This window comes from Mixophyes fleayi, chromosome 7, assembly GCF_038048845.1.
Source record: "Mixophyes fleayi isolate aMixFle1 chromosome 7, aMixFle1.hap1, whole genome shotgun sequence".
In the NCBI taxonomy this organism is placed as follows: domain Eukaryota; kingdom Metazoa; phylum Chordata; class Amphibia; order Anura; family Limnodynastidae; genus Mixophyes; species Mixophyes fleayi.
In genome coordinates, this window is record NC_134408.1 from 16,487,452 (window position 1) to 16,506,008 (window position 18,557).

Sequence of the window (18,557 nt, forward strand, 5' to 3'; positions counted from 1 at the left end):
CTATATGACGTTTATTAGATTTATATTGTTCTGTGAGTGTTCCGATTGTTTAGTGAAAATATCTTTCCGTATAAATTCATAGAATCGTTATCTGTGTAGGTCCCTTAAGATAAAAGAAAATTATTCTGATTATTTTTCCTAAGCTTTAGCCCATTTAAACTGAATGCATTTTAGGATATACTTTTATTCTTACAGAAGAAACTAATTTCAGAATAGACAAACTGTAACGATGCAATATTGCGATATGCGTTTTAGGCATAAAAAAAATTGTATTTTTTAATAAATTTTAGAGTCTTGGGCACAAACATAACAACTGTCTCACTGCTACGTTCTGATAATCGTTTTGTGTTCTCTAGGACAATAATGGGTCCTTACGGCATGGATCGAACCGTTTATTCCATGGAATTCAGTGATTGTGCCAACGGATTAGGTGATGTACTAACATTCTATTCTATTAACTATTTGAATGTTCTATCAAGACTCAATGGGCCTGATTCATTAGGGAGAGCAGAGCAAGAAAATGAGTAAATTGTCTCCTGGACAAAACCATGATACAGTTCAAGGGGTGCAAATTAGTTTATTATTTTGCACATAAGGAAAATACTGGCTGTTGTTTCATGTAGCACGCAAAAACTTGATAGCTTTATTTTTACACTGACATTAAAAGTTGATCTAGGACATGTCCTATCCCAATTATAAATCTGTCCCCACATTTTAAATTTATTTCCCCCTCTAATACAACATGGTTTTGCCAAGGTGCAAAGTACTAATTTTTTTTGCTTTACTTTTCTTAAACCCAATGAGATTATATGTGTGAGAGTGTTTCTAAAAAATGCACAAATTATATCACAGTTTAAAATAACATATAAGCCGACAATAGAACGATAGTTGCAATAGATAGCAAAAGAGGTAAGCAAATCCTTTGTGGATATGTTCTACAATTGGCACCTATCAAAAGGTAGAATAAATCAAAATGTCTTTGATTCCGCTCCGCGTGATGGTGTGGGTATTACACATGTTATTTCTATGTATGGAGATAGGTGCTTTGTTAGAGTGGTTGAAATTATAGAGTGCAATAACAATAAGAGACTTAGGGGTATTTACTAAACTGCAGGTTTAAAAAGTAGAGATGTTGCCTATAGCAACCAATCAGATTCTAGCTGTCATTTTGTAGAATGCACTAAATAAATGACAGCTAGAATCTGATTGGTTGCTATAGGCAACATCTCCACTTTTTCAAACCCACAGTTTAGCAAATACACACCTTAGAGGTAGACTAACAGTGGCGCACGCAGGGGGGGTTTCTGGGTCTCCAGAAACCCCCCCCCCTCCGCTAAAAAGTGCCCTACATATCGGCACTGTAGTATACAGCAGCCGCGGCGATGTCTAATAAGCGTCCGCGGCGGTGCTGTATTGTATACAGCACCGCCGCGGACGCTTCTTTGACAGCGCCGCGGCTGCTGTATACTACAGTGCAGTCGAAACGGAGCTGCCGCGCATGCGCGGCAGGCCTCTAGGATTTTTTTTTTTTTTCGGGGGCGGAGGAAACCCTCCCTGAAAAATCCTCCGTGCGCCCCTGACTAACTAAACTTTCTAGAAAGGAAAAGTGGAGGTGTAGCCCACCGCAACCAATCAGATTCTAGCTATCATATATCTAGTACATTCTTGAAAACGATAGCTAGAATCTGATTGGTTGCTATGGGCAACACCTCCACTTTTCATTTTTACAAGGTATAGTAAATCTACCCATAACACTTAATATTCTCTCAGATCTTCTGTATGTGGTGTCGTTGAAACATTCTCTTAGGAGACTATATACATATATTTTCAGGATAAAAAAATCCTATTCTATTGGCTAGTTCATTTTGTGTACTGTTCAAGCATAATACTGCATTTGATTTAAGATGCTTCAATACTTTTTTTTTTAGCAAAGTAGCTGTTAGCGTAAGGCTTAGCGGTGGTTGTCAAACCTTCCAAAAAGTGGAGATGTCGCCCATAGCAACCAATCCGATTCTAGATACATTTTATAAAGTATACAAGATAAATGATAGCTGGAATCTGATTGGTTGCTATGGGCAACACCTCCACCTTTCCTTTTTAGAAGGTTTGATAAATCTACCTCTCAGTTTTGTCTTTGAAGATACCAGGCACTAACCGAAAGGGGCTTTAGTCACTGATTCCCTTCGAGCATTGCCCCAGTTTCTGAGCCATGTTGTTCACTATTCTGCTAGCAGGGGAGAGGACAAGTCCAATGTCATCCTGCTTTTTGTGGTCCACAAAGTAGCAAGCCCAACAGGAGCCATTAACCTTAGTCACTGCTGTCCTCAGTGAAGAACAGTGAGGCTAGTGTGAAGCTGCCTTAGATAACGCCCTGTTCCAGGATTGGTACCTGCTCCACTGGAGAGCAGCCACTGTGCCCCTTCTTAAGTGCTCTGAAGTTTCTGGTTACCAGAGTCCATATAATGCGTTAAAAACTTGCATAGTCTTTTTTAGATTATACAGGCTTTGGGATCATCTGGAACTTTCGGCACAATGTTGCCGACCGCAGAGTCTTGAGCCAGTGACTGGGTGCCCCAATTATCAAATGTATTGGTAGTTAATCTAGCGATGTCCTGAGAATCCACCTGGACGTATGTAACCCCTTAAATGCCGAGGATGAGCGGGACTCCTCCTTAGCACTTTAGGGGGTCATGCATCACACTATAGAACACTTTCACAATGAATCATGTGGAATTCATTGCCAGGGAAGGTTGTGATGGCAGATTCAATAGATATGTTTAAGAAAGGGTTAGACAAATTTTTAGCGGAAAGGTGTATCCAGGGATACGACCGTTAATTTAAAATGAAGGATAGTAGTGGATATAGGGTAAAAATAGAACTGCAATATTGAGTCTGGGTGGGATTTTCACAATTGAAACAGATTGGCGGTTGCTTACTCTGGATTAATTTCAAATATAAGTGCAGGATCGCAGGAGATCCAAAATAGGTTGAACTTGATGGACTGGTGTCTTTTTTCAACCTCATCAACTATGTTACTATGTTACTATGTGACACAAGGGTGGTACACATCACGATGACGACTATATTAGGTAACTACAGAAGCTACTTCTGGACAATGACAAATGACATTCTAGACAGCTGGTTACAGGCGCAGGCTGCTGTGTGTCATAGGCAGGATTTGGGGTTTCCATCGCCCATGATATAAAGCAATCACCCCTTGCAGTAATCAGACAGGATCTAATCTCTGGCAGCACCCAGTGCGTAAGAGGATTTGCGGTATTGTTTGGGAAACATTAAACCATTATTCCAATTGAGTCAGCGCAGGGAGAATGAAAATGGGATATAGAGAATCATAGTAAGAGCAGGTATTATAGAAATAGCCTAGAAAGAAAAAATTAAAATAGAATTTACTGGTTACATCTCGCAGGGGCTAAGACATAAAAAGAAAACAATAAAGAAATTATCATTTATAACGGGATAATTGCTCTATTGTGATTAAGTTATTTACTTTCATTTGATTAATGTTGCAAAGGATCTGTCACAGGATATTATGCCATTTTACCAGAGATTCATTTCATCCATTTATATAAATGAGACTTCACTTCCTCTTTCTCTTGTTCATGTTCTATCTGCTGTTTAAATACATTTCTTTAGTTATTGCTTACATGGAATTACTATATTGCTTTGTGCACATGTCCCGTCTGTGTGTGTCAGGTTTGTGGATAAGCTGAATAGGTGTAAGGGGAGTTCTCTCCTTGGTTCACTTGTAGCTTTTATTCTGTATAATAATGAGCAACTCTATGGGGTGCGAAATCTCTGCGGCGAAGTGTCTTTGGAACGTCCGCAAGACACTTCAGGGCTAATTGAATGCCCCCCTCCCCCGAGAGTTATATAGTGGAAGGAGCAGGGTCCCCAGCAGCACAGAGTATATCAGGAGATTAGTAATGTGTCAGTGAGGACAGGGCTGCATGTGACAGGGGCAGTGACATGTGAGGAGGGGAATGGAGGCAGCAGGAAGCCACAGACTGAGAGTTATATAGTGGAAGGAGCAGGGTCCCCAGCAGCACAGAGTATATCAGGAGATGAGGGATGTGTCAGTGAGGACAGGGCTGCATGTGTCAGGGGCAGTGACATGATGTGAGGAGGGGAATGGAGGCAGCAGGAAGCCACAGACTGAGAGTTATATAGTGGAAGGAGCAGGGTCCCCAGCAGCACAGAGTATATCAGGAGATGAGTGATGTGTTAGTGAGGACAGGGCTGCATGTGACAGGGGAAGTGACATGATGTGAGGAGGGGAATGGAGGCAGCAGGAAGCCACAGACTGAGAGTTATATAGTGGAAGGAGCAGGGTCCCCCAGCAGCACAGAGTATATCAGGAGATGAGTGATGTGTTAGTGAGGACAGGGCTGCATGTGACAGAGGCAGTGACATGATGTGAGGAGGGGAATGGAGGCAGCAGGAAGCCACAGACTGAGAGTTATATAGTGGAAGGAGCAGGGTCCCCAGCAGCACAGAGTATATCAGGAGATGAGTGATGTGTTAGTGAGGACAGGGCTGCATGTGACAGGGGAAGTGACATGATGTGAGGAGGGGAATGGAGGCAGCAGGAAGCCACAGACTGAGAGTTATATAGTGGAAGGAGCAGGGTCCCCCAGCAGCACAGAGTATATCAGGAGATGAGTGATGTGTTAGTGAGGACAGGGCTGCATGTGACAGGGGAAGTGACATGATGTGAGGAGGGGAATGGAGGCAGCAGGAAGCCACAGACTGAGAGTTATATAGTGGAAGGAGCAGGGTCCCCCAGCAGCACAGAGTATATCAGGAGATGAGTGATGTGTTAGTGAGGACAGGGCTGCATGTGACAGGGGCAGTGACATGATGTGAGGAGGGAATGGAGGCAGCAGGAAACCACAGACTGAGAGTTATATAGTGGAAGGAGCAGGGTCCCCAGCAGCACAGAGTATATCAGGAGATTAGTGATATGTCAGTGAGGACAGGGCTGCATGTGACAGGGGCAGTGACATGTGAGGAGGGGAATGGAGGCAGCAGGAAGCCACAGACTGAGAGTTATATAGTGGAAGGAGCAGGGTCCCCAGCAGCACAGAGTATATCAGGAGATGAGGGATGTGTCAGTGAGGACAGGGCTGCATGTGTCAGGGGCAGTGACATGATGTGAGGAGGGGAATGGAGGCAGCAGGAAGCCACAGACTGAGAGTTATATAGTGGAAGGAGCAGGGTCCCCAGCAGCACAGAGTATATCAGGAGATGAGTGATGTGTTAGTGAGGACAGGGCTGCATGTGACAGAGGCAGTGACATGATGTGAGGAGGGAATGGAGGCAGCAGGAAACCACAGACTGAGAGTTATATAGTGGAAGAAGCAGGGTCCCCCAGCAGAACAGAGTATATCAGGAGACGAGTGATGTGTTAGTGAGGACAGGGCTGCATGTGACAGAGGCAGTGACATAATGTGATGTGGGGAATGGAGGCAGCAGGAAACCACAGACTGAGAGTTATATAGTGGAAGAAGCAGGGTCCTCCAGCAGCACAGAGTATATAAGGAGATGAGTGATGTGTTAGTGAGGACAGGGCTGCATGTGACAGGGGCAGTGACATGATGTGAGGAGGGGAATGGAGACAGCAGGAGGCCACAGACTGGGAGTTATATAGTGGAAGGAGCAGGGTCCTCCAGCAGCACAGAGTATATCAGGAGATGAGTGATGGGTTAGTGAGGACAGGGCTGCATGTGACAGGGGCAGTGAAATGATGTGAGGAGGGGAATGGAGGAAGCAGGAAGCCACAGACTGAGAGTTATATAGTGGAAGGAGCAGGGTCCTCCAGCAGCACAGAGTATACCAGGAGATGAGTGATGTGTCAGTGAGGACAGAGCTGCATATGACAGGGGCAGTGACATGAGGTGAGGAGGGGAATGGAGGCAGCAGGAAGCCACAGACTGACAGTTATATAGTGGGAGGAGCAGGGTCCTCCAGCAGCACAGAGTATATCAGGAGATGAGTGATGTGTTAGTGAGGACAGGGCTGCATGTGACAGGGGCAGTGACATGATGTGAGGAGGGGAATGGAGGCAGCAGGAAGCCACAGACTGAGAGTTATATAGTGGAAGGAGCAGGGTCTCCCAGCAGTACAGAGTATATCAGGAGATGAGTGATGTGTTAGTGAGGACACGGCTGCATGTGACAGGTGCAGTGACATGATGTGAGGAGGGGAATGGAGGCAGCAGGAAGCCACAGACTGAGAGTTATATAGTGGAAGGAGCAGGGTCCCCCCAGCAGAACAGAGTATATCAGGAGATGAGTGATGTGTCAGTGAGGACAGGACTGCATGTGACAGGGGCAGTGACATGATGTGAGGAGGGAATGGAGGCAGCAGGAAACCACAGACTGATAGTTATATAGTGGAAGGAGCAGGGTCCTCCAGCAGCACAGAGTATATCAGGAGATGAGTGATGGGTTAGTGAGGACAGGGCTACATGTGACAGGGGCAGTGACATGATGTGAGGAGGGGAATGGAGACAGCAGGAAGCCACAGACTGATAGTTATATAGTGGAAGGAGCAGGGTCCCCCAGCAGCACAGAGCAGTCAGGAGAAACAAACATCCACACTTTCCTGTTTTGATTTTTTTGGACTCACTAAACATCACAAAAATTGAAAATCCAGAATTACATTTACAAAAGTGAAAAATAGCAGCAACATATCCAGTTTGTCTAAGATTATTACAGTCCAGTCTCATACCATAGAGACGGCATAAATCAGCAACACTAATGTCACAGGTCAGACTGAGGCTTTCACGGAAATACATTTATTTTTAGACTCTCTGAGGGTGCCCTGGTAAACTACACAATAATATAATGTGCACCTATGACCTTTAAACAGTGGGGGCAGACATTTTGTGTGCTGAATTAATACTCAGGAGTATGTGTTAATTCCCTATGAGCCTTATGAGCCAGTAACTCATGAATATAAGACAGACTCTGCCTCAGGGATCTCACTGCTTCCTGATAAACTGCATTCTGGTTTAGCCCACAAAATGGCCGCCCCCAATGTGTGTACTTGACAGGTTCACCTTAATGGCTACATCTGGCTTGTAGCGCACAGTTTTGCTCTAGAGTTCCTGGAGGGGAGGTCACGTGGAGAGTGCATGGGAAATGTGCCGCCACAAATTACAGCACTTTGGCCTTGTCCCCGTGACGTAATGTCACAATCACTCCAAAACAGCGTGTTTTGCGGCGAATCGCACCATTGTGTTCTCCGTCCTACCAAATTCCCTAGGAAATGGACAGGATCTAGGAGAAAGGCTTGTTCTCCCAGTGACCTGGGAGAACTACCTGAAATTCGGGAGTTTCCCGGACATTCCGTTAGAGTAGGCACGTATGGTATTGCTTCCAAATCTTTGTATGTTGTTTAGTCTGGTAATAATTATATCATACTTGCCAACTCTCCCGGAATATCCGGGAGACTCCCGAAATCCGGGTCGGTCTCCTGGACTCCCAGGAGAGCAGGCAATTCTCCCGATTCCCGGCTGGCTCTGCAAAGTAAATGGAGGGGGTGGGGCTTATTGGTGCAGTGTACGCGTCATTGTGGCTCCATCCCCTAGTTTTATTGGGCGAAAAGGTGATGACAGCTTTAGGGCAGTGCTAATGATACAATTCTTCGAGCCCCGACTCCACACACCCACCTGCCCTCCCGGGACACAAGTTGCCAATGTTGGCAACTATGAATTATATTTATTAGGCAGTTGTGGATAGGAGTGCCTTACAGGGACATAGAGAGAAAGAGAGCAATACAAAATACTGTATGTGATACAAAACAAACATTTTCCATGGAGTTAAAATGCACCTGTCATCTACACACAGTGAAGGCAGTTATAGAGTGTCTGGACTTAATTCAACTTAATAAGAATGAAGCCTATCATTCACTAATAACCAGTGGCATTACTGGTTCCTAATGAATGGAGAACCTGAATTTTTATGGATATATGTTAAGTCCACAAAATGGCCTCCACCAATATGCCTTGATACAGATTAATTTTAAATCATTGATAATTGTATTGGTGTGTTATTTGGAGGGGTAACATTATTTGAAGCCTCTGAAAGTTATTAAGATGACATAACCACAGCCTCACTCCTGTCATCCTCCATTTGTTAATGTGGGACTTTGTATTTCAGGGATTAAGGTAATTGGAGGATTGCGGGAGTTCTGCAGAGAGGAATATGGAGTGTATGTCAAAAGAATCCTTCCTGGCGGTGTGGCCTATTCTGATGGTAAGTCCTTTGTAGAACTATAACATGACTCCCTGGCCCCAGGGAGGTTACTCTGCTGAATGTAAACCCTTTTTCCCAAAAATTACATCATCTCCATCTTGGACAGATTCAATAATCATCTGTGTCTTGACTCGTTCCAACTTCAATTGGATCCTTTCACATCAACTAAAAGTGTCCAACCACAGTCTGGTCTTGTTCCTTTCCACAGTATTCTGTCCCAGACCCTCTTTCTTCTTCTGACCAGAACAGTGTATTGTCTTAGTGTGTTCCTTCTCGTCAACCCATCAATGTTCTGTCTCAGTCTGCTCTTTGTCCACACTAAATAGTGCCCTGTCCTGGTCCCTCTGGTCTATCAATGTCCTGTCTCTGTCTGTTGCTTCTTCTCCTATGTCCAACATTTCCGCACTGCTACTTTTTCTCCTCCTCAAATCAACAGTGCTTTGTCCTAGTCTGCTCCACCTCTTCCACCAAACAATATCTTGTCCCTCGGCTATCTGTTCCTATAGTCGTCTCCTTCATCCACCAGTTTAATAGCCCTGTGTCATGGACCTACTATGCCACTAGCTTTTGGCACAAAGTCCAACTTAAATCCTGGTTTTCACCAGAGACCCCTGTAAGAGAGAGGTGGAACCCACAGGTCATGTCAGGCTAGTCTTGGTAGGTAACTGCTGATAGACAGAAGAAAGGTGGACACAGGTTAGGACAAACAAGCTAGGTCGGTGCACAGTAATACAGGAGCAGGTAGAGGAGTTCAGAGAACTATGTTACAGAAACTAATGCTCAGGAAATGATGAAAGGATCTCTTCAATAGACCCGATAATCTCATGGCATACCCACACGCGATGCCACAATAAAGCAGTCATCACCATGGGTGTGCACTGTGCATGATATTGGCAGTAATGCTGGTCAAGCAAGACAAGTTTGTAAGTTGCACCTATATTGTCCCACTTTGTTTCAACAACTTACCCATGTATCATGTGCCAAAGATATTCATTTTCCTATGTCCAACAGTATTGTACCTCAGACTGCTTTTCACCCAACAGCATAATTTACAAGCTGCTTTCTCCTTCACTAATCATGTCTTGTATTAGGCTGGGTACACACTACGGAGTATTCACCCTATTATCGTGCCAATGATACGATAAATGACTATTAGGACCGATATTGCATTAGTGTGTACGCTCCCACAATCATGTTTTATCGTACCACGGCCCATCGTACCGGTTCATTTTTTTTATAACCGGACTAGAAATCTCTGTAAACGATGGAGCGATGTCTGGCAAATTCTGCAGTATGTATGTACTCATGACCAGCTGTGTAGGCAGATCTCCATAGAGTTTACAGAGTCACCATCTTTTCAGTCGTTGGTTATGACAGATGGAGAGCACAGATCTGAGGGTAAATCGTGTAAATGTGTACGCATGAATCGGCATGCTCAACGGGACTTTCAGTCGTTGGTAAGATTGCTAAAGATATCGCATGGGGAGAAATTTTCTGTAGTGTTTACCCAGCTTTAGTCTCCTCATCCTTCTCCACTGAACAGTTTCTTGTTCTTTGTGACTCATTTTTTATCAGGTTTAATCTGTACATCCTCCACCAAAGAGTTTCATGTTCTTCTGATTTCCTCATCTTCTCGAACTAATAGTACTGCAACTCATTTCACCCCTTACTCTCCACCTCGAACCATTGGCCTTTTCCAGTCTGCTTCATGGTCTCTTCCAACCAGCAGTGCCCTCTTCAACCTACATCTCTTCTTATCCTGATTAGTGTCTTATCCCAGTCCACTCATTCTCTTTGATCCAGTTTCCTTCCCCATTGTCCCATTCTGCTCCTTCTCTTACTCAACAGAACAGATTCATGTTCCTGTCTGTTTCTTCTCCTCTTCCATCCATCAATGACTTCTCTAAGCTGCTTCCTCTTCAGCCAACAGAGTCCTATATCAGTTTATTCCTCCACCGATCATTTCCCTGTCCCACTCTCCTTCTTCTCTTCCACCACCCAGCAGTGTCCTGTCCACCTCCAGCTCTGGACCCATGGGCGTTCCTCCATTTAGTAACATGTACATGACACTGAATATTTGAAATGCCCTCATTACTTGTGACAGTGGACATCATTCCATGGTATGTCGCATTCATTATAGGCTGTGCTGCAACATAATTCATTTATCATTTGTTAAGGACGGCTGCAGCCTGGAGATCAGATCCTGGAGGTGAATGGAGAAAGTTTGCTGAGAGTGTCAAATGACAGGTAACTAATAGTACATATATAAGTGTATGAATAAGTATGCAATATCACATAAAAAGAAGGAAAACCAATGTTTTTACAATGTATTTTTATTTTAATAGTAATATGACAAAACACTAAATTAAACTAAGAGAACCTAAAATGTTTACATAAGAGATTTCTAACAACTATGCAGTGGCTTCATAATAAGGAAAAGCTGAAACTTGTAAATGATATATCAACTTAACCTCACTACATGGTGTCTTATCTCCTACTAAAGTCACCGACCTTTGCCTGGTTTCTAGGATTTAGTTGGCACAGATGTATATATTGAGATATATTGTATTTACAATTTTTTGGTCTGTGTGTAACTTAATTTGAAGAGGGCTGTCTTAGAACCAGCTTGTAACCAATCAGTGATTTAGAACATGGACATGGCTGGATCAAACTGTGGTCAACCAGAGCATTAGAGAATTCATTGTGTTAGACCAACCTGTAACCAGTCAGAGCAATAGAACATTCACAGAGCTAGAACAAAATGCAACCAATCAGGACATTAGAACACTCACAGGGCTAGACCAACCTATAGCCAATCAGAACATTAGATCACTCACATGGCTAGAACAAACTGTAGCCAATCAGAACATTAGAACACTCACAGGACCAGACCAACCTGTAGCCAATCAGAACATTAGAACACTCACAGGGCTAGACCAACCTATAACCAATCAGAGCATTAGAACACTCCCAGAGCTAGGCCAACCTGTAACCAATCAGAACATTAGAACACTCACAGGACTAGACCAACCTATAACCAATCAGAACATTAGAACACTCACAGGGCTAGACCAACCTGTAACCAATCAGAACATTAGATCACTCACAGAGCTAGACCAACCAAGTAATGAAAATAAACTCTTGCTTTTATATAATTAGTGTAGTTCCTTTAGTGACGACCTTGGTTTAGTCTCGTAATAACGACCACAACAGTAGTATGCATACTGTATATGAGTTTGCAAAGACCCGATACACATTGTGGACATTGTAAATCTTATTTATTCATATCTATCACTGATTTCTCCCTTTTTCTCCACAGAGCTGTTGACATTTTGCGGACGGCTTCTGCGACTAGCTACATGCGCCTCCTGATCGCCAGAGATGATGAAGCCAGGTGTGCAAATCATTTATTATCCCTGATGGTTTAACTTTTATTTGACATCTCGGTCAAGTTTAACAGTGAAGACCCCGACTTGGTTTGGTGCCTTGGGCCTCCTCCGAGTTCCCCAGCAGTCTACAGGCGACAGACAGGTCATCAGGTTTAGGCAACCTCTAACTATCCAGTTATTGTGGAACTACAAGTCATAGATATGCAACAGCTGAAAGTTCTACAACACCCGAGATGCTATTTAGCCACATATCTATTGTCTACGACAAATTAATGTATTAATTCTATTATACGTCACCTCTTTCTAATGCCACCCTAACTATAACATCAGTTTTTGCTTGTAAGATGGTGGTATAAAGAGGGGGCACTATAGCAGCAGATTCTGTAAGATAACTATTGCCCTTGGATGAAGGAGATGAAGCAGCTGTTTGCCTCCTTACTGGGGTTACATGGTCTTGGATGGGAGGACTTTCTTGAAAACTTGACTGTAATACAGAATTTACTTCTTATCTTGTCTGAAACCTCCCCGTGAACTACATCCTAATTTAGCTTGCCATCTGCGCAAACTGGCATCTGTTGCCAGGGGTTGTCTGATGACATGAGATCAGATGTGCCTTCTTCCATCAGATTGATTCTGCTGTAGCTCTCGGCAAATTCTAGGCTCTGAAATTTCTGTTTCGCATCTCAGTTATTCAGCTTGTCGAGAGTGGAATGAAAGAGTCCAATGTTCTATTGCTAATGTATATAATGATACCAGTAGATTCTACAACGATTTGTACTGTAAACTTATAGAGGGACTCCACACAAAAATTAAAATGTAAAATTTAATATTTAGCCATTCACCCTCTGCTACTCTATGTACAATAACACAGCTGTATAAAAACTTGCAGGGATGTTGAGCTCCTTCAATGGTACAAATGGGAAACACATAGGGGAGGGGCATCGACAACATATCATCCGTATTATTATACAGCGGAACACCATAGAAACGTTGGAAATGGAAACATTCCACTAAGCAAACTGTCTGACTGCCGAGTGGAGGTCCAGTAAGAGCCCTTACGTTGGAACCTCTTACTGTAACTTACAATTGCTCCTTAAACAGAAACAGTTGTCACTCCATGTCCCGAGCCAAGCAGGTGCTGTATGGGTGGAGCCATAAGCTAAAATTCAACAGTAATGTGCAGCCTGATTGGACCGCCTTGGCACCTGGTACATTCAGGTGTTGTCAGTGGACGTTCCACACTGACAACTGTTTGAAACGTACCCGGCAGCCTCTACATTGCATGCGTTGCTCAGGATATGAAGCCACTGCTTTTTTTCAAGCAGCCTTTGTAAGAATGGGGACCAAGATTAAGACCTTTTCTAGACTGTCTAGTCATGGGAGAGTCTTACTTGGGAGAAATCTCAGTTCTTCTTGGTCTTCTTCTATAAATTGTATTGTGGAAAAATTATCCTGTAGTAATTTTCTCAGCCTTAAGGTGTTTTGCAGTCACTGTACATAACAAACATTTTCACAGTTGCACCTGATTGCAAACACATGTTATAGCATATGTGACCGACATAAGTAGGACTCAGGACTTAGACTAGCCGAATAGCTGGAGCAAAAGATACAGCAGAAAATCGGCGTACTTCTGCGTGAACCTGATTTGGATGGGGCTGCACGGGAACGCCCTTACTGTAGATTGCCTACGTAAATCTGACCATTCCTAACCCCGTTCACTTTTCTAAAATGTAGGCTGTGGTGAGGGTCGTTTGCGCTTGAAGCTGACCTGGACGTAGCTGCGTTCTGTACCGTATCGTCCAGTTTTGAGCATGCACAGAGCGACTTTTGCCAACGATACACACAAAACCGGCAGATACGTTCCTTAGCGACTCAGGCCCACTGTTAGGAACTCCGTGACTGTGGGACCAACAGAGTCACAGGGGTTTGAGAGAAAGTATCCTTCCTTCCCTTAACATTTTCTACTGCTGCTGCCACACATCACGCTCCACTGCAGGAGGAAGCATGGTGATATATATGACTGTGCGCTTCCTCCTGCAGCTGTTGCTTGTATTAGTGGAGGCGGCTCTTGAGAAGTGGGGATGAAGAGAGGTTATGTCGCGTCATAGAGGAGAGGTGACAACCATATTATGTCACTCCTAAATTTGTGCCATCTGAGACCTGAGGAGAGGGATAGGGTTCTTTTAAAATATTTATTTGTGGTTTTGCATGTTTTTATACAATAATACATTAATTTGTTTGGCATTACTATAGGTGTTTTTCTTTACCTTTTGTACCATAATACTATGCTCACACTTCTGTGACAACCATCAGATTATAAGTGAAAGGTTAATATCATTCTTTTTCTTTCTAGGCTTCAGTGACTATTTCAGTTTTACAGTTCATAAAACCATTAAGGAAAATATATACTTATTTCCAAAAAGCAAACATTATGCAAGGCTTAATAAAGTTCTCAGAAAGAGTCATTTGAATCCTAAAGCCGCTGTTATGTTCATTATCCGCAGGGCATAATATGGGATAAAGTAGGGACGTCTGGAGACAGACCCCCTAGGGCGTAATCGGCTCTACGCGAGCCATTCTGCTGACAGATTTGCTCAGTGATTGCAATGTAATAAAAATATCCTCTGAGTTTGACCCCCAGGAAAGACAAGTCCTTAACTCCTTCGCGGCTGGGCCACCGAAATATTCTCTTGGAACCCTTGTCCTTATTATTATTACTAACAATTATTTATATAGCCCTTGAGTGCTCTAAACTGGCCCAGAGGGCTGGGGTTAGAAACAAAGGTATCCAGGCCAGACAAAAAACTGGGTCACCGCAACATTCATCTTGAATAAAAATAAAACCCCTACGATTTATTTTTAAACAACTTACATTTTGGAATCCAACAAAAAAAAACGTTATCATTGACTAAACAAATTAAATTATGAAGTAGCGTTCTAACAGCAGGGAGCTTACACTTGTAAGTATCTTGGGTACCATGCTCTCTCCGCTCTGTCCATAGGCAAACAGAGGGGGGTTGCCTAGTGTCTGGAAACCCCCTCCAAGCCTGGGCCACTGTATAATTGAGGTGGATGGACCCAGCTCCCTCTTCACCCAGCTCTGCTTGAACAGTAGTGCACGCAGCATTGCCCATGTATATTATGGGGATAGGAAGGGTTGGAGAGCAGCCAAGCACTATCTAAAATTATAACCACGCCCCCATGCATGCTGGTCACGCCCACTGGCGGCAAGGTGTGGAAACCCCCCTCTACAAATCCTGCCTTTTCCCCTGCTGCCCATAAACTGCCCCTACATACCTGAACATACAATGGTGCCTATCTACTGATTACTAATGCTTTTAGATGTTACATGTATATCAGATAATGTTTTACTCCCTGTAAATGAAAGCTGAGAGCATTTTATATAGGTCACACGAATCCAAGGTGACTTCTAATATCTGGTATGTAGGGGTTTGGTTATTCCTTATAATACACAAGTTTCCCTAATGAACAATGGAGTGACCGGAGAATTCACTGTCAGTTTTGTTTTTATTTATTACAAGTTTATGGACACTCATAAAATGGTTAAATCAGGTACAGGTGAAATCTAACAAGTATTTCAAATGTAAATTAGGCAGACTGAGTTCTTACATCACAGGCTCAGCATTGTCAGATGTGATAGAACCGGACGCAATATGTTAATCTGGGATTAGATATGTAATATATATGATATGATATATGAGATGACCTGTATCATGCTGTATTACAGGACAGTATGTGGATCTGGGATTAGATAAACGATATATATATATATATATATATATATTATGACAAGTTAACCCGTGCATGATACTCATGCATTGTAGTCAAATCAAGCTACTTAAGGTGCTAAAAAGGTTCTTGTCATGCATTTGGGCCTAGCCCAGGCCTCCTCAGGGGAAGAGCGTTACTTCCCGACGCAAGCGCCCTTTTTTCTCCATCACCTCATCCTTCATCTTCATCGCCACATCCTTCATCAAGATACTTAAGGTGTTAAAAACTCCCCACTGTCACCCCCGGCAACCACCAACCACTCCCAACTGTCACTTCTCCTTCAAGAATTATATAGGTCAGTGTATAACTCTGCCCAGCAGGTGGCGCTGCAGCTTGTTTTTTTTTTTCACACACGCCACTAGGCATTTATAAAGTAGAGAAGATATGAGATGTCCTGTATCATGCTGTATTACAGGACAGTATGAGGATCTGGGATTAGATATATGATATATATAATATAATATATGAGATGTCCTGTATCATGCTGTATTACAGGAAGGAATTCTCAGAATTGTTGGAGAAATGCAGCCTTCACAGTGACACTGAATCTTCCCGCAGTTCTCCCATAATGCACAGCAGTGAGTATGACAACAGACGCCTTACTGTGAAATATAAAATTATTATTTGTTAAGTTGCACAGGAGTTTTTTGACCATAGAAAAATACAAGGGCACAGATCATGGTCACGGAACTCAGACGGTGGGGCGTTACTCCTTGTAATGCTAATAATAGTAGTTTTATTCTAAAGGAGCTAAAACATATTAGAGATTTAATGAAATTTTTATGATTTTGTATGATTACATCATTTCCTTTTTTTTAATTAAAGAAATGAATCCTGTCAGACTGTCACACAGTTGTGTCTTGTGATTGGATTATGTTTACAGTAAACAGAGATGTGTTGTGATCATGTAATGTCTGACTGAGATTAATTTGGTGGATGTAGAGATGACTGAAGCAGAGAAGCAGTAGGTATTGTTCACACACAGACGAAAACTGTGATCATGTAATGTCTGACTGAGATTAATTTGGTGGATGTAGAGATGACTGAAGCAGAGAAGCAGTAGGTATTGTTCACACACAGACGAAAACTGTGATCATGTAATGTCTGACTGAGATTAATTTGGTGGAGGAAGAGATGAATGAAGCAGAGAAGCAGTAGGTATTGTTCACACACATCGGAAAATTGTGCTCATGTAATGTCTGGCTAAAATTAAGTTGGTGGAGGAAGAGATGACTGAAGCAGTAGGTAGTGTTCTCACACAACAGAAAATTTTAGGTATGCAAAATTGTGAGCATCACATCAAACTCCAACCTCCTCCTTCTTCCGTAACACCCCATTCAATTGACTACACTTTTCAGTTTTTCTCCGAAAATACAGTTTGGTTTACTCCTATATATGGCCATCAGAACTGTCGTTATTACATTAAGGACTTTCGCTGACTTTGGTATCTAAGACCCCTTGCCCATCATGCCAAAAAGTGAGAAAAAAATAAGGATGCACATTTTTAAATTGAACTTTTATTGAATACTCCCCAGGATCCTCTTTCCCGTCTTTATTAGATTGTAAAATATCTTATTTTCTTTCTTCTTCTTTTTAATTGTCCAAATGTAAAAAAAATAAACAATCCAGAAAACCCCCAGGAAAAGCAAATTACCCACACACTACGGCCGACCAACGTGAATTTACTGAAGCTGGGAATTCCCAGAACCCCCTTTAACTGTCCAGCCAATCATAAGTGCTTTCTCGTGTTGGCTACTTGTGATTGGCTGGATGGGACTCCCCTTCATCAGCAGGACGAGGATGTTTGGATCCGTGTTTTTCTTTACAATCAGCTAGACACATGTTCACATGATGTTTTGAATACATACACATATGTAGATTTATGTGGAGATAACACGTGCCCTTTAAATCATCTTATGTCTTTTCTTTATGATACAGGCCGATACCTGGAAAGCACGTCTTCCGAGTCCTCGTCACGTTCCCAGAGTCCTTTACTTCTGAGCCCGGCCAGCTCCCACAGCCAGTTTGTGGGGAGCACTGGTGTCTCTCCATATCCCTCTACAAGGTATGGTGCACACTATACAATGACACCGTCAGTGCGGATTACATTATAAGTACACTACGATATGGACATAAAAATAAACGCTTACTAGTGACATACACAAACAAAGATATAAACATTTCAGGTAGCCGTGATTTCTACACTCACCAGATGAATTCTATTCTGTAAAATATTAACGGCTCTATTGAAGAACCAATATGCGGATGTTAACGCTGGCAAAAGACTCTTTCACCACTTTTTGTTAATTAACAAAGGGCTATCTTTGGAGAAATCTGAGATTTCTCTGGACTTAACGTCATTAGATACATAGAATTTTCCAGCAGATAAGAACCGCTTGGTCCATTTAGTCGGACAATTTTTTTAACCTATGGTAACCTCAAACCCTATTTGATCCTTAGTTCTTTATAAGGATATCTTTATGTCTATCGCAAGCATGTTTAAATTGCTCTACTGTATTACATACTTGCCTACTCTCCCAGATTGTGCGGGAGACTCACGAATTTCTGGGAGTTCTCCCAGATTCCTGAAGTGCAGGGAATTCTCCTGGATCCTGTCCAGTGTGTTTAGTTCAGTGGTGGGGAGTTGGGCTTGTGCCGTGATTCACGCATCATCATTGCCCCACCCCCTGTTATTATAGGTTAGAATTGATTATGTGAATTAAGCGGACGGGGCCAAACAACGCTATTCACATAGCCACGCCCCCACATTCCCAATTCTCCCGCGGATGCCAACTTGCCTAAGCTGACAAGTATGCTGTATTAGCTTCTGAATAACAGAGCTTGCCCCTGTTCCCATAGACCTCTATGGGGACAGCCGCATTAGTCAATTTATTAAGCTGAGAAAAGCAAAGGATGGCGTTACTTGTCCTTTTCAATGGGATTCAACGAAAGCCTTTGTGACCTTGGTTACAAACATATGTTCTAGAACAGGCCTGGACAACCTGTGGCCAGGCCTGTTCTGGATCCTTTGTACAGTGATGACTAGATCATGAATTCATTAGCCAATTAGATTTTAGGAGGAATCTGACAGCATCTA

The 18,557-nt window shown here is 42.9% G+C and overlaps 1 protein-coding gene across 2 annotated transcripts in view; it reads left to right on the forward strand.

Annotated features, from left to right (window-relative positions):
- The window catches only part of LOC142097378 (syntaxin-binding protein 4-like), a 58,196-nt gene that overhangs the window by 26,667 nt on the left and 12,972 nt on the right, over positions 1–18,557 (forward strand). For both annotated transcript variants that reach the window (XM_075179155.1, XM_075179154.1), the window contains exons 2-7: positions 357–430; positions 8,184–8,279; positions 10,457–10,526; positions 11,599–11,673; positions 15,956–16,038; positions 17,399–17,525. In XM_075179155.1, the coding sequence (XP_075035256.1) occupies positions 357–430; positions 8,184–8,279; positions 10,457–10,526; positions 11,599–11,673; positions 15,956–16,038; positions 17,399–17,525 (525 nt within the window). The remainder of the gene's footprint in view (positions 1–356; positions 431–8,183; positions 8,280–10,456; positions 10,527–11,598; positions 11,674–15,955; positions 16,039–17,398; positions 17,526–18,557) is intronic.